Source organism: Ranitomeya variabilis, chromosome 3 (genome assembly GCF_051348905.1).
Source record: "Ranitomeya variabilis isolate aRanVar5 chromosome 3, aRanVar5.hap1, whole genome shotgun sequence".
Classification (NCBI taxonomy): domain Eukaryota; kingdom Metazoa; phylum Chordata; class Amphibia; order Anura; family Dendrobatidae; genus Ranitomeya; species Ranitomeya variabilis.
The window spans coordinates 416,059,066-416,076,768 of NC_135234.1; the positions used below are offsets into that span (position 1 = coordinate 416,059,066).

General features: G+C 39.5%; 1 protein-coding gene across 5 annotated transcripts in view; it reads left to right on the forward strand.

The window, feature by feature from the left end:
• Positions 1-16,177, forward strand: part of REPS2 (RALBP1 associated Eps domain containing 2) — a 303,614-nt gene extending 287,437 nt beyond the window's left edge. For all 5 annotated transcript variants that reach the window (XM_077296311.1, XM_077296312.1, XM_077296310.1 and 2 more), the window contains exons 18-20: positions 1,557-1,702; positions 10,576-10,681; positions 13,693-16,177. In XM_077296311.1, coding sequence (XP_077152426.1) covers positions 1,557-1,702; positions 10,576-10,681; positions 13,693-13,761 — 321 coding nt within the window. In that variant the 3' untranslated portion in view covers positions 13,762-16,177. The remainder of the gene's footprint in view (positions 1-1,556; positions 1,703-10,575; positions 10,682-13,692) is intronic.
• The last annotated feature ends 1,526 nt before the right edge of the window (positions 16,178-17,703 follow it).

Here is a 17,703-nt window from a genome sequence, read left to right on the forward strand (position 1 = left end):
ATTTCACATGAATTGCAAGATTATTGCCCTAATAGACATCACCATATACCCCATATTCCATTTTCATCTTATATATTTTTATGTGGTAGGGCGGGCTAAAATTCAAACCATAGTTTCATCCACATGAGCACCAGTCAGAATATATCCCTAGTTACAAGCCATAGTACCACAACGGTGGCATCCACAGTGCCACCAAGATGAGCTTCTCCAGTATAACCATGACTGCTAGCCATAGTGTCCCCATAGTACTAGCTACAGTCACTGGGGTGGATACTGGCAGGAAGGTACCCCTAGGCCACTCCTTAAACATCTTCACTAGTCTTGCTTGTATTCTCCTCTTAGTATATACAATGTGATGGTTTATACGTAGTGTGTGATGCATTGAAGGAAACTGGTAAGATTTGCATTTATTCCTAGTTATATGAGCCCCAGGAACATTTTTCTAATTATTTTTATTAATTTTTAAGTTGTACACTGCCCGTAATGAACATATTTCTATATGCAGTTTCAAAGGGATCATGGTTATTTGATATATTGTCCTTAGGGATGCTTTCCATGACATTGATCACTCTGTTCATAATGAAGCATATGACAGAGGTGTTCTCACTTGGCCTGAGAAAATCATACTCATTGGTCACACTATTGAATTTCACAAATAATTCAGATTCTTCAAATATTTTTCAGCATGTCTTGAATTACCAGAAGCCATTTCTTATAGTTTATTTCCAATACATGTTAATGAATAGGATGTTCTTATTATTTATTCATTTTTTATAATTTTTTGGGGAAAATTACTTGAGGACTGGTCAAGATTTTAAGAATCACTAGAAATAACTTCTAATGATAGTAAAGAAAGACACCCCATGCTTTATAAAAGGAAATGTCTCACTTTTACTGTGCTCGTTAGGACATACTATGGGTTCACATTGCGTTTCAGCTCCACGACTTTAGTAGACTACACTTTTGTGTCTGGCTAAAAAGATGGACACTGAACAAAACAAGGCCAGAGTCCAAACTTTCAGACTTTGGACTTGTCTGCATTGTGTTCAGTGGCTCCCCCAGAACCAAGACCCCAGACTGAGTTATGGATGTGGAGATGAAATTTGATATACCCCAAGCCTTACCTATCAGTCATAGAAATGGCTTTACACCTATAGTTAGACGTGTGATTTTCATAACTATGGTATTTTGTACATGGGAAGAGCAGAGAAATCGTCACAATGAATGTCAGTGTATCCCGACAATCTTTCCGTCTCATTAATGGGACGCAGACTGCCATAAAAATAAAGCCTATTTTCTGCTGACATCTCTCATAGGCCAGTGACAGGAAATTTGATTTAATTCCCTGCTGTGACCCACATTGTTCCTTTTCAGAAGGGGAGCTAAAAAGGATAAGGTAAAGGCTTGTGATGTACTTCCATAATATATTAAAATGGGTAGCAAAAGTTGATTTCAGCTTCACTGACACTAACATACTAAAATGTGAATGCAACATTTTCAAAAATGCATTTCATAAAAAAATTTAAATATTTATAAAACTTAATTCTTTCTTACAGGAGATCCTATTAAACCACCCACCCACCAAGCCATTAAGAAGAAAATTCCACCCTGAAAGCCAAGTGCTGGAAAATCACGACTTGTCCTCAGCATCAAGTGTGACCTCATCTGCTGCATCCTTAAAGTCTCATCCCGCTGTTCAAAAGTATGTTACGTAGTCTGCAGATAGTTATAAATAGCAGTGGTTTATTTCTCTGGTTTATATTTTGTTAAGATATTGACCTCCACTAATCCATAAATAACTGGCTTCATAATGACCTCCTGACTAGTGTCTCCATTCAGTCTACAGTGCTACTAAATCTAAGTACTGGGTCTTAAGGAGCATTTGCACTTATTATATTCACATCTACAGTGAAACTATGTTATATAACCACCCAATTTTACACTAAAAGTGATTTAATTGATGGATGTTCCTCCCCCCAAAGGAATCAATATGCATACGGTAAGATCGAATTGAAAAACTTGGAATAAAAATGCCCTTTATTTTCTGATAGAAAAAAATATTTTGTGAAGATTTCAGTGTTTTTGTATGTTACTTATGTGTTAAGACCAGGTTCCAACAAACATGCCTTCAGTCTTTTTGCTGTACAAACCAGTTGTAGCCTATGTTCTAGTGCGCAAGGACCTGAGCATGCACTATTCTTGTCCAGTTACACAGGCAATGTATGGACGTGATTGTGTGAACTTGGCCGATTGGAAAATTTGATGCAAACTAAAATGTGGGTTGAATAAGTAAATAGTGTAGATTTTCTACGCAGCACATAAACATGGTAACCAATATGATACTATAGCTGGTTGTTACATCTTTTAAGATGGTGAGTGCGACAAAGAACAATAAAAAAGTGCTACAGTTGTACATACATTTTAAAGAAACTTTTAGATGTACATTCAAATTAACAATGGTCTCGATATCTGTTATAGATATTTCTACCAGCAAAGAAACAGGCCATGGTTTGTGAATACATGCTTTTCATAGTCTTGCATCAATGAAACCTCATAGTTAAGAATATACAGCTCTGGCAAAAATTAAGTGACCACTGCAAAATGTTCAGTTTGTCTGATTTTTCTCTTTATAAGTATATTTTTGAGTAAAATGTAAATTGTTCATTTATTCTATAAACTACTGACAAAATGTCTCCAAATTTCCAAGCAATATATTTAGTATTTTTTCTGAAAAGGAGAAATGGTCAATATTACAAAAAAACTCCAGTGCTTTCAGACCTCAAATAATGCAAAGAAAAGAAGTTCAGAATCATTTAGAAACAACAATACTAATGTTTTATCTCAGGAAGAGTTCAGAAATCAATATTTTGTGGAATAACCATGATTTTTAATCACAGTTTTCATGCGTCTTGGCATGCTTTCCACCAGTCTTTCACACTGCTTCTGACTGATTTTTTTTATTTTATTGTTTATTGTTCATTGCCTAGGCTACCAGCCACCTCTGCAGTCTAATAGCAGTGCACTGTCTCATAGGCAAGGAGCAAAATGCCTACAGTTTCTTTGCTGTAGAGTTTACAAGCATTGGTCTGGAGTTGGTCGGTTTGCTGGATCTTGCCAACTTCAGTACCCCTGTGCTCCTTCAATACTGCAGAGGCTATACTGCCTCTTATCCAAATATAAAAAAGGAAAAATCTACCTCACCATGCGAAGTATAAGGAGAAACAGTTCATATTAGGAAACACGTCAATCTGTTGAAAAAAATGTTAACTAACGGTACCAAAGTGCAATAAAGAATTCCGGATTGAAATTGAGACTAGGGAGTGATCCTGAAGATTGAAATTTGGACAACCATTTTAAAAGGCAGACACTGATGGAAGAAAGGTTAGAGACATTCAAAATGTCATGTTTTGGACTCTGCCTAATTGTAGTATATGACGCTAATTCTTTACCACTGGCTTTCATATGCCAGTTTTAATGATGGTCGGGCAGGAATGAGATGTGCCTTAATTCATCTCAAAATGTTAAAGAATTGTATAAAATAACATTATGCACCTTTGGTATTATAAACGTGATACAGTATCTTGTGATCATTTATAATTTGTGACACAATTGTCATCACCAGCTCCAGTTTTGTATTGTAAATGGCTTATGAAATAAGCGATAGACAAATCTGAAATCTTCCATAAATATTGAGATCTATGCAGACTATCAGATGAAATTGCCAGAAGGAATTCCGTCTGTCACTGGCACAAGAGTAAAAGATTGTTGTATATGATTAATTCACTTGTTTACACATTATAAGCAGTGTACCACATTGACTTTTCCGAGATTGTATTAATACTCAGATGACTACAGCGTGTGCTGTTCCTTAATTAGGCAGAGCAAAGGTTCGCTGGTTGGCATTGTTACCTTACCGCATTGGAGTTCTCGATTTGGCATGGATGTGTATTTTCTCGCTTTGCATAGGTTATTTCAGGGTTCTCCAAAAACATACCTATGATCAAAAGGCATCACATAAAAATTGACTAGTTTTTGTAACATAAATAAAATTATAAAAGACAGAAAATTTTGCAAGCTTGTCCCTGGTGGCTCACTGCAGAAATTATTGGTGTAATATATACAGTCACGACGGAAAGCCCCCTTGAAATTGTTCCAGAAAATGAAGCATTTCTAAAACAATTCCAGTTATTTCACATGTTTTGTTATACACGTTTATTTCCTTTGTGTGTATTGGAACAGCAAAAAAACAGAGAAAGAAGGCAAATTGGATAACATTTCACATGAAACCTCAAAAATGGGCCAGACAAAATTGTTGGCACCCTCAACTTCTTTTTTGGTTGCACCCTCTTTGGCATAAATAACTGCAATCAATCGCTTCCTATAACCATCAACAAGCTCCTTACATCTCTCAACTTAAATTTTGGACCACTCTTGTTTTGCAAACTGCTCCAGGTCTCTCATATTTGAAGGGAGCCTTCTCCTAACAGCAATTGTAAGATCTCTCCACAGTTGTTCAATGGGATTTCGATCCAGTCTCATTGCTGGCCACTTCAGAACTCTCCAGTGCTTTGTTTCCATCCATTTCTAGGTGCTTCTGGAAGTATGTTTGGGGTCATTGTCCTGCTGGAAGACCCATGACTTAGAACGTAAACCTAGCTTTCTGACACTGGGCACTACATTGCGACCCAAAATCCATTGTTAATCTTCAGATTTCATTATGCCTTACATACAGTCAAGGAGTCAAAGTAATCACTGCACTCGTATAATTTCAAGTTGCATATATCAGAAGTTTATTTGACTTGAGTCAGTAGACAAATGCTTGGCGAATTTAACGTTTCGGCCAGCCCGTGGCCTTGCTCACAAAAATCGCCCAATGGAAATCTGTTGTTTAAAGTAAGGATACCGTATGGCTGATGAGTCAGATAGGAGGACCCAAATGTGTAACCAAAATGATATGGTATAAACGCTTGCCCATGCACTACAGCTGTAATTCCAGCCGGAGGGTAAACAATTGCTGTTGTATATATACACTCAGGAGTACAGATCAGGCTGTGTAGATCATGTGCCTTCTGAACTATCCCAGGAAAAGCCGGGGAAGATAGTGCTGTCTCACATACTCCTGAGTGTATATATACAACAGCAATTGTTTACCCTCCGGCTGGAATTACAGCTGTAGTGCATGGGCAAGCGTTTATACCATATAATTTTGGTTACACATTTGGGTCCTCCTATCTGACTCATCAGCCATACGGTATCCTTACTTTAAACAACAGATTTCCATTGGGCGATTTTTGTGAGCAAGGCCACGGGCTGGCCGAAACGTTAAATTCGCCAAGCATTTGTCTACTGACTCAAGTCAAATAAACTTCTGATATATGCAACTTGAAATTATACGAGTGCAGTGATTACTTTGACTCCATGACTTGTGGGATGTAGTGTCCCGTTCACTGGCACCGTGAACTGTACTGATTGAGTGCTAGCTTTCCAGATTCTCTACAAGTTACATACAGTCAAGGCACACAGTGCTAGAGGCTGCAAAACACCCGCCAAATATCCTTGAACGACCGCCTTATTGGACTGTAGGTACTTTGCTCTTTTCTTTGTATGCCTCATTCCATTTTTGGTAAGCAGTAGAATGATGTGCTTTACTAAACAGCTCTATCTTGGTCTCATCTGTCCACACGACATTTTCCATGGAGGGTTTTGGCATACTCACATACATTTTGGCAAACTGCAGTCGAGCTTTTTTATGTCCTGGGTCTCTTGCCATAGCATTTAATTTCATTCAAATGTTGATAGATAGTTTGCATTGACACTGATGCACCCTGAGCCTACAAGACAGCTTGAATTTCTTTGGAACTTGATTGGGGCTGCTTTTCCACCATCCGGACTATCCTGTGTTGTAACCCTTCATCAATTTTTCTCTGCCGTCCAGGGAGATTAGCTACACTGCCATGGGTTGTAAACTTCTTGATTATGTTGTGTACCGTGGACAAAGGAACATCAAGATCTCTGGAGATGGACTTGTAATTTTGAGATTGTTGATATTGTTAAACAATTTTGGTAGTGTGAGCGCGATGATGTCATCATTACAATGCATTCATTGTACCGAGATATGCTGAAAATTTGAAGACACCATGAAGAGATCAGTGCAGCAGGGGAATGGGCAGAGGGGGGTATTTATTATTTTAATGTGGACCCATTATACTTTATGGAGCACTACGTGAGGCACATTAAACTGTATGGAGTACTATGTGGGCCCATTATACTGTATGGAGCACTATGCGGGGCCCATTATGGTATATTGAGCACTAGAGGGGGTTATACTCAGTGGAGCCCTATGATGGGGTTATACTCTATGGAGCACTTTTTGTTGCCATTATACTGTTCAAAGTACTATGTGGGGAAATTTTACTGTATGGGTCACTATGCGGTGCCATTAAACTGAAAACCAAAGACAAGAAGCATGCAGTCATAGAATCCCATAAAATACAATTTTATTAATAATACATCATAAAAACCATATCAAAGAAACCAGACAAAGTGTAGTGAGACTGGTAGATGACAAACAGATGCCAGTAGCAACATGAAAGAAACATGAGTCACCCAAGGTATATAGTGACCCCTAACGCTAGCCCAGGCTCACCGCCATTAAACTGTATGGAGCACTATGTGGGGCCTATTATACTGTATGAAGCATTATGTGGGGCCATTATACTGCATGGAGCACTATGGAGTGCCCAGCACACTGTATGGACCACTATGTGGGGCCCATTATACTGTATGGAGCACTATGTAGGGCCATTATATTATATGGAGCACTATGTGGGGCCATTATACTGTTTGGAGCACTATGTGGGACCATTATACTGTATGGAGCACTATGAGGGGGTTATACTCTATGAAGCACTTTTTGTTGCCATTATACTGTTCGAAGCCCTATGTGGGTCCATTTTACTGTATGGGTCACTATGTGCGGTCATTATACTGTGTGGAACACTTTTTGTGGCCATTATACTTTATGTAGCACTTTTTGTGGATATTATACTGTATGGAGCAGTATGTGGGGCCATTATACTGTATGGAACAATATGTGAGGCCATTATACAGTATGAAGCACTTTTTGTGGCCCAAACAGTAATTTTCCCCCATATGTAGTATATTTGCGTGCTCAGGAGAAATTGAGCAACAAATTCCACAGTGTAATTTCTCCTGTTACCCTTGTGAAAATGCACAATTTGGGTCTAAAATACATTTTCTGGGAAAAGTTAGATTTTTTTATTTTCACGACTCAATGTTATAAACTTCTGTGAAGCACCTGGGGGTTCAAGGTGCTCATCACACATCTAGATAAGTTCCCTGAGGGCTCTAGCTTCCAAAATGGTGTCACTTGAGGGGGATTTCGCTATTTAGGCACATCATGGACATTCATTTTCTCCTTCCATATTCTAACAATTCCTGTGAACCACCTGAAAGGTTAATAAACTTCTTGAATGTGGTTTTGAGCACCTTGAGGGTTACAGTTTTTAGAATGCTATCACTTTGGAATATTTTCTGGCATATAGACCCCTCAAAGACACCTCAACTGTAATGTGGTCCCTAAAAATATAGTTTTGTACATTTTGTTGACAAAATGAGAAATCGCTGGTCAACTTTTAACACTTGTAACTTCCTAAACAATTAGGTTTCAAAAATTGAACTGATGTAAAGTAGACATGTGGTAAATGTGGAAATGTTATTTATTAACTATTTTTTGTGACATAACTCTCTGGTTTAAGGCCGGTTTCACACATCCTGATATTTCCGGTACCGGTAAAAACGGTACTGGAGATATCTGTGTTCGTGTGTCCGTGTGATACATCCGTGTGGCACACGTGTGGCAACCGTGTGCCGCCCGTTTGCCACATCAAGACCACACGGATGGCCGCCAGGAAGCAGCGCTACAGTAAGCGCTGTTCCCCTGCGTGTGGTGCTGAAGCTGGCTGTCATCTGTTCTCAGCTGGCATTTTCCCACGCTGAAGAGTTCATTTTAGTTCAGGCCACCAGGGAGCGGAGCTTCGGTGATGTCACCGCTTCACTTCGCTTGGAATGGCAGACTAATAAAGATGTAAAAAATGTGTATATTGTTTTATTTCATTAAAATAATTTTTTCTTACTGTGTGGTGTGTTTAATTACCCTTTAACAACTTAGGATTAGTAATGGTTAGGTGTATTATTGACACCTCTCCATTACTAAGCCGGCTTAATGTCACCTTACAATAGGAAGCTGACATTAACCCCTCATTACCCCACTTGCCACTGCTACAGGGCAAGTGAGAAGAATCGGGCAAAGCTCCAGAACTGGCGCATCTAATAGATGCGCCTTTTCTGGGCAGCTGCGGCCACTTTGTTAGGCTGGGGGCCCATATCCATGGCCCCTTACCAGCCTGAGAATAGCAGCCCGCACCTGTGAGTTTTGCCGGGTTGGTTGTAAAATATAGGGGGGACCCCACTTTTTTTCTTTCATTCATTCTCCCCTGCTGACGCTGGTCACCAGCAGAGCAGGGGACAATGGATGAAAGCCAGGTTCAGCACCACACACAGGGGAACAGCGGCTTACAGTAGCGATGCTTCCCCCACGGCCGGCCGTGTGCACGGACAACAGTGTACACTGTTCTCCGTGTGCGGGACGTTTGGCTGGCTGTGTGCTCGGGTAAAAACGGACATGTCTGCGTGTTTTGCACACGGACACATGGTCCGTCAAAACACGCTGACATGGTGCATAGACCCATTCATTTGAATGGGTCTATGTGTGTCAGTGTCTCCGGCATGTGAGAAAACTGTCACTACATGTTCCGGAAGCACTGAAGTGTGAAACCAGCCTTAAGGGCATAAAAATTAAAAGTTTAAAAATTGCAACTTTTTCAAATTTTTTGTCAAATTTCATTTTTTTCCACAAATAAACGCAAGTCATATCAAAGAAATTCTACAGCTATCATGAAGTACAATATGCCACGAAAAAAACATCTCAGAGTCAGTGGCATCCGTTGAAGAGTTCCAGATTTAGTACCACATAAAGTGACACTGGTCAGAATGATAAAATTTGGCCTGGTCGTGAAGGTGCAAACAACCTTAAAGGATATAGGGGTTAATGACTGTCGATCGCTAAAAATGTAATTAATGTGATCTTTAATAGCTTATTTACTCAGACCATGGTATACGATACGCTGCATGATCTGTAATAGATTGTTCAAGGTGCATATGCTGTCATTGTTCTTGGCTACGCAAGTCTTGATGAATGATGCTTAAAAATTATTCACTCTAAGATTGAGCATTTTGCTTTTTATCAGACGAATAGCAGCCTGTTTACAGTGCAAAATTAGCACAAAATCCTTCACAATATTTTTGCAACGTAAATGCACCTTTAATCTAACAGTCTTTACCACGTCCTTTATTGAGCCCTTTATTGGTCTTTATACAACTGTTTACGGTATCTATCTGTGATTGAAGCATTGCTCTCACGGTAAGCCGTTTGTTCATAAATGGAATAAATTATCCACTTACTACTAACAGTTCTGTATTCTGTATGATACACTTGGATACATAACTGATGCCAATAATACAACGTTTAGGTAGTGCATGTAACTGGCTTTTTCTATTTTTTTCGCCATGAAATGCAATCGTTTTCACCATTGTCCTTTTTTGTAGCTTTTATAACACATAAACTCATCTAAACCAAATGGTCCTTTTAACCGTTTTCTATTTCCTTACAGATCTGCTACTCAGCAATCTGCAGGCAGCGGTAGATGTGCTGACCAGCACTTTCGGTTAGATAGAGCTGCAAGAGAACACCATCATCATCTGCTTGCAACCTAGTTTAATCCCGTGAACAAAAAGCCTGATTACTGTAGATTATCCCTGTTCTAGGAAACGGACATAGTTTTTATCCCTTAGACTATTGCAGCCATTAGCCGAAGTGTGAGATGCTCCATTGAATATGTGCAAAGCATATTTCCAATGAATAGATGTGGCATCATAGGCAGGCTATGTTACCCAGTGTGCTGACGGCGACATAGCCTAGTGATTAAAACCATTAAAAAGCCCTGCAAATAAATCCAGCTCGCTCAGCAATGCATCACGGAGCTGTTCTTAAATTAAACAAGATGTGTGATGCCTGTGTACCCGAGCATTGACGAAGGAGAAAGGAGAATGATTGATTTCGGTTCAGTAAAAAAAAGTGTTACTATCATAGGAAAGATGTATTACTGTGGCAATGATCTCATCTTGACTGGATGCCACTAACTTTAATGTACCCAATTTATTACTAGGTTTAATAAAATAATCTCACTTTATACAGACAAGCATTTGCTATCTTTACGAAATATAATGCAGACACATGGAAAGCTCAGGACTGGGGGAGGCATTGATTTTATTCACCACATCAAGGCAATGGCATAACATTTGGCATTGTACTATGGGTTTGTGGCGCATATATTGTCAGCTAATTATTTCCATATGCGCTAGTGGGTGTGTGGTCCTCTGAAAGACATGGATTTATCTCTGGACTGGCCTTTATGTACATATCCTTTTTTTTAGGCTGCCTTCCAAGCAGAAGAAAGCTATCCAGACAGCCATCCGTAAAAACAAGGAAGCCAATGCAGTGCTGGCCAGACTGAATAGTGAACTTCAGCAGCAACTCAAGGTAAAGAATGGATTTAAAATGTATTTTTATTGTAAAAAAATTATCATGGCTTTACATACTGTATAATATTACAATTTTCTAACAAAAAAAATTCCTTAGGGATAGTTTAACCCCTTAAAGATCTGGCAATTTTTAGTTTTTACTCCTTTGTTTTTCTATTCCCTCTTTCCAAGAACCATAACTTTTTTATTTTTCTGTTGCCATAAGAGGGCTTGTTTATTGCACGGCGACTTGTAGTTTTGAATGACACCATTTGTTTTCTGTTATAGTGTACTGAAAAACGGGATAAAAATTGCAAGCGAGGGGAATTAGTGTTAAAAAAATGCAATTCCACCATTGTTTTTTAGGTTTAGTTTTTTTGATGGCATTCATTGTGGGGTAGATAGGACCTTGAAACTTGAGTCTATAGGTCAGTACAGTTACAACAATGCCTAGTTTCTATGTTTTTTTAAGGTCACTATAATATCGAGCACATTATACGCTATTCACACTGCTTGTTGGAATGCTTCTAGACTCCTTCCACTCTATGAAAAAATGGATCAAAAAGTGAAAATCATGTTATGGGAAGTAGTACATCACCAATAGTCAGTTTCATCTCCCTTCTGTCCCCCCCAGCTCTGTAATTGATAGAAGACTGTCCTGGAGTCTGGGCAGGTCTACCATGTTCTACCACACATATAATACCATTGGTGACCTTAGTTCTTCCAGCAGATGGTACTAGAAACTGCTGGAAGACAAGCTTATCTGTCTATAGTCCTAGGGAGACTGCAGCTTTTACTGGGCATGCACAAGATTTCTGCAGCAGAATTGGAGGATGACAGTGAAAAGAGCTTGTCAATCAAGGTAGGATGGTGGAGATAGAGTTTGCAACGTAATACACTAGGACTCTGAAATCTGGCAATGTATAGCTGGACTCAAAATGCTGAGCATTCAGAAAGGATCATAGAGTCACTGTGGGATGGATTTGCAAAGTAAGTACACCATCCTCATTATGACTATGTGATCTACGGTAATCCAAGACGTATACAGATTATTTTGGAGATCTGGTAGCAGGTCCTCTTTTAAAGTTGTGCCCTTCTTAAAAGGAATCTGCCACTAGGTTTTTGCAACCTACTCTAAGAGCAGGATAATGTAGAGACAAAAACCCTGATTTTAGTGATGTGACACCTACTCGGGTGCTTGGTGTACTTTTGATAAAATCACTGTTTCGTTAGCAGGAGGTTATCCCTAGAGAACTAGTAAACCTGCTGCCATGTTGTCCTCCATATTCATGAGTTCTTAAAAGGCATCTCTCACCACATTTAACCTATCTAAATTATTAATATGAGCAAATAGGTTATAAACTGCTGAAACAGCCCTACCTATCTCTCTCATAACAGGTGCCTTATTGTGGAGAAATCATCTTTTATTACTTTATATAAATGTCCTCACCTTGGCTCTGTTGAGGAAGCTGCCTGAAGATAACTTCGACTGCAGAACTTATTTTACATGAAGGAGGGTAACCAGTGTGAGACAAGTAACTAAAGGTACCGTCACACTAAACGATATCGCTAGCGATCCGTGACGTTGCAGCGTCCTCGCTAGCGATATCGTTTAGTTTGACACGCAGCAGCGATCAGGATCCTGCTGTGATGTCGCTGGTCGCTGAATAAAGTCCAGAACTTTATTTGGTCGTCCGATCGCCGTGTATCGTTGTGTTTGACAGCAAAAGCAACGATACCAGCGATGTTTTACACTGGTAACCAGGGTAAACATCGGGTTACCAAGCGCAGGGCCGCGCTTAGTAACCCGATGTTTACCCTGGTTACCCGGGGACCTTGGCATCGTTGGTCGCTGGAGAGCGGTCTGTGTGTAAAAGTAAAAAAAACAAACAGTACATACTCACCCAGCGTCATACCTCCCCCAGCGTCTGCTTCCTGACACTGACTGAGCGCCGGCCCTAAAGTGAAAGTGAAAGCCGCTGTGCTGTTAGGGCCGGAGCTCAGTCAGTGTCAGGAAGCAGAAGCTGGGGGACGCTGGGTGAGTATGTACTGTTTGTTTTTTTTACTTTTACGCTGGTAACCAGGGTAAACATCGGGTTACTAAGCGCGGCCCTGCGCTTAGCAACCTGATGTTTACCCTGGTTACCCGGGGACCTTGGCATCGTTGGTCGCTGGAGAGCGGTCTGTGTGACAGCTCTCCAGCGATCAAACAGCGACGCTGCAGCGATCGGCATCGTTGTCGCTATCGCTGCAGCGTCGCTTAATGTGACGGTACCTTAACACAGAACAGGAGAAATGAACTTTGTCTTCTTTCAAACATATTTTTGCTTCTCTCTCCGCTCTGCTGTATTGTAACACTATTGCAGTCCTGTCTGCCTGTGAGATGGAAGCTGAGAGGAAACTGCAGATGTGTCAGGTATAATCACACACAGCAGTGAGATCAGGAAAGCAGAGAGCGGCCATTACACATCACACTGGTAACACTGGTAACCACTGCATATCACACTGGTAAGTCCCCTTCTATTTAAAATAAGCCCTGGGGGCAGTGATATCTTCCAAGCACCATCCTCCCCAGAGCCTGGAAAAGTGATAAAAGATGATGTCTCAGCAACAAGGCATCTGATATGAGACATACACGGAGGACTTTTTTCAACAGTCTATAACCTACATGTCCATATTAATAGTTTAAATAGGTCAAATGTGGGGACAGATTCCCTTTAATAAATCTGAACCTTAGTATCAATAGGAATTTAAATTAACCAGTTTGTAATGTATAAAATCTTTCTGTTGATTATATTTCTAAAAAAGAAAAGAAAAATGTCTACACGTACATTTAGTTTTATTGAATATATTTTAGAAAATTCAAATTTAATAAGCTCCTTCTTGTGGTTACCACAAGCTTTCAGAGTTTTAAGAAGGTCCGGGACAGATGACATCAGGTCTTTATTATTATTTCTTTCAATGACATATCTGTACATTGAATTGAAGAATTAACCTGAGAATTACTGACTTTCTGCTTGTACTTTGTAGGAAGTCCATCAGGAGAGGATTGCCTTGGAAACCCAACTGGAGCAGCTTCGTCCTCTTTCTGTGTTATGACCTTTGGCTGTCTTGCAAATGTAGCAGAAGTACAAGGATGTTCTACTGTGCACGCATCTTGTAGCCTTTTTGTCATTCTTGTGCCGAAGCCAGCGGAAGGAGATATGGTGTTTTCCATTTTCATGGTTTGCAAAAGCAAATAAAGAAAATAGTTATATTTTGATGCCCGTCATCCCAGCAGATGTACTAGAACTCATTTAAGTCTTAATTTATACAACATAAGGGGGGTGGGGGGGTGGTACGGTGTTAGCCAGTTGATGTTACAAAGCATTGCTTGCTTTGTAACATCATTTATTTTATTTTTGTTAGCCATTAAAAGGTATCATAGCTACAAGATTATCTTGTTTTTCACACTGAGAGCATTATTCATTTATACAAGCACACATGGACCAAAGAGTCTGGGTTTATAAAGGTTGATGAATATCTAATAAAACAGAAAAGTTCTAAAGAGGCTCATCCATTCTCACGCTGAGATGTATGGGGAATTTGATGAATGTAAAGCTGAACATTAAATTAAAATTTTACTTTTGAATCATCATGAAATAACTGTTTATTTTTAATTTTAGAATTAGAGGACAGTGTGGGACATTCATTTTTGGGATTGTTCACACATTGTGTGTAATTTATGACATTCCCTTGTTGTAAATGCATTGACCAAAATTATCAATGATTTATCAATGTTTTATGCCATTTAATAAACTTTTTTATGTCAAAAGTTAAAAATGATGAGAAAAGTGGCCACAGTGGTGAAGTACAAAATATTTATGAATACATTTCTGCATAAAAGTTGCATATTATACACAAGTCAGAGTTGTTTTGAAAAAGGCCTGGAGCAAAATATATTTATGCTGCAATCTTAAATGGGAACTGTACTTTTAACAAACTTTGCATAAATCAATAGTACAGTTGAATATAGGAATCTTTGCAATATATTTTATATGATAATTCTTTTTTTCTTCACTTTTGAGACACTCCTTCACCTCTCCTTTGCCTCCTGAACTTACCATCAACTCTGAATAGACTATCTCAAATCGATCTTGGACTTCTAGCTCAATATGGTGTCAAGTTACACAGCCTACTGCACTCTATGGAGAGGGGAGGAGGAGTGAGGACTGAGGAGCAGATTAAGAAAGCAGTCAGAAGGAGGCACAGAACGATCACGCTGAGCTTTCTAACAAGTCTTTTACCTACTCCCATTGATTGAATCACATCCAGACAGCTCAGGAGTCAGGACTGAATGTCATCCATGTAGCTTCTGCATCTGTCTGTATGCTGAAATGAGATAAACAGCAGGAATCCCTCTCTTTAAGAGATAGAGCATGCAAAGGGGAAAACTGGTGAAATAGCAAGACACAAGTCATGTAATGGACAGAAATGTGTTATTCCTCATGTACATAACAGGACAGTTTTTTTGGCAGAAAAGTTACTTGAATTTTTTTAACATGCATAAAAAACAATTTGCACAAAATTCTACATTAATGTGTGACATTTGACATATCAGCCTTCTGCTCTTTCCCAACATTAGGAAGTATACAAAACTTTCTTAAAAAGTTTCGCTGGACTAATTAGTGCCAAATGTATCATTAGGGTCTTAAGATTTGCTAAATATGTAATGGTCAAGATTAAGAGAGGATTTGTCAACCATATTTTTGATTGTGTTTTATTGGGTAAAGGGCATCTAGAAAAAGAAGAAAATGAGTTTTAATTACAGTAAAAATAAATGTGCATACAGAATTGGTGAAGATAAGTATTTATCCCATATAAGTCCCATTTACACCATGTTTCGGACATACATTCAAAGTGATTTTTTATTTCTGTTTTGGTAAAATGTCTACTCCACTGTAGGTAAAAAGGTATGCAAAAGTATAACCCTACGTTGCACATATCTGCTATTGTCTCTACTTGAAAAATATATGTATATGTTCAAGGAGTTTTCAGGTTATATGTACATTTCTGTCTGCAGACTGCCAGATTCCGACAGTGTGGCAGATGCACAATGTCAGGATTCCCCTCTACCTCTCTATTGCCTGCTTGAGCAGTCACCATCTGACAGCGCATAAGTGATTTGAATACTAGCTATTACATGCTGGCTTGCAACTTTTCCTGCTTTTCTCAATGTTCTAATCAGATAATCAGGAAAAAGATGCCTGTTGACATTTGACCACCAATATGTAAACCGTTTGTATGAACTGTCAAGTAACAGCTAGTCAAGCAGTCAACAGAGGGGAATCCTGAAAGTGTGTAAACGGCACTCCTTCAGATTTGGCAGACAGCAGTCAGACATAAATGTAAGTTTAGCGCAGAAAACCCCTTAATGTATATGATTTTTATTTGTACAAAAACATGTATGTTTGCCTGTCAAACATGAGTATATTATTGGCATACATTTGACTCATTAAAAGTAGTTCCTATTGTATAGCTTTACATTTCTTTTTCTTTGTTACAGTTCAAACAGTTCAGACCAATCATCCCAAACATGGTCAGCTCATGGAACCACAAAATCATAGGGCAGATTTATCAGTGCCATTTAATTCCTAGATAGTGAAAACTTATGTGCCAAATTTATCATAATGATTCATGCACTTTGATAAGTCTGTTATCACAACGGGTATCCCTGGACGAGGGGCACCTTGCCTATCCCTAACATTAAGGGCACCCTAGCTATCCCTGTACTGCAGTGCGCAGGCACTGGGAAAGGTCAAAGAGGCCCAGCGCCTAAGCACTGCAGTACTTTACTCTGCCCTCTACAGGGCAGACAAAGTACGCCTGCGCTGGAGCGTGATGTCGGGGAGCGATGAAGAAGCAGGCTGTCGTCGTCGCAAGAAGATGGGAGTTGTGAGAACCGGACCTGTGACACCCATCGGACCGGACGGCCCCCCGGGTGAGTATAATATAACTTATTTTTCATCACTTTCAGGTCGGATCTGGGGCTTATCTACAGCATTATAGAATGCTGTAGACAAGCCCTGAAAGGCAGTGGCTGCACCTTATAGTACAAAAATCTTCTGACAGGTTCCCTTTAAGTTTACAACACATAATAAATGGCTTACTTTGTGCAGGAAATTTGACCCAAAATTCTGGTGAATTTTTGGAGCACGGCTTTGCAATTTAGGACACATCTCCTTTCCTACTAATCAGGTCTCTAAATGTAATATCACGCATCCTTGTCAGACAAATTGCAAAAAGTGTCAAAAACACATAATATACTGTGCGGAAATCAGGTGGTTGTGTCCTGAGGAAGAATTTTGAAATGTGTAGACTTCATAACCACTAAATAAATACTGCATTCTAATTTTCTTCATCTTCCGAGTTGAGTCATGGAATTTTACCTGTTGTGAATTCTGCTCTTGGGCTCCCTCCGGTGGTTATAAGTGGTAGCGCTGCTGTCTTTGGATTTCAGCATTCATCAGGTGTATCCACTTTTTGCAATTCTGACTGGGCTATTTAGTCTTGCTTGACCCTTTAGTCAGTGCCAGTTGTCCATTGTTCCTGGAGGATTCACATCCCTGCCTGGTCTCTCCTGCTTTGCTGTTCATTTCAACAAAGATAAGTTCTGGCTTTGTTTTTTGCAGTCCACATGCTGTGGGCCTTATTGTTCAGTTCTTTTCCATGTTTTGTCTTGTCCAGCCAAGCTGGTATCTCTGGAGTTGCAGATATACCCTCCATATCTTTAGTTAGATGTGGAGATTTTGTATTTTCTGTGGTGGATATTTTCTAGTGTTTTAATACTGACCGCATAGTACTCTGTCCTATCCTTTCTATTTAGCTAGAGCGGCCTCCTTTGCTAAATCCTGATTTCAGTCTGCGTATGTTATTTCCCTCTCCTCTTACAGTCAATATTTGTGGGGGGCTGTCTATCCTTTGGGGATTTTCTGAGGCAAGATAGTTTTCCCTTTTCTATCTCTAGGGGTATTTAGTCCTCCGGCTGTGTCGAGATGTCTA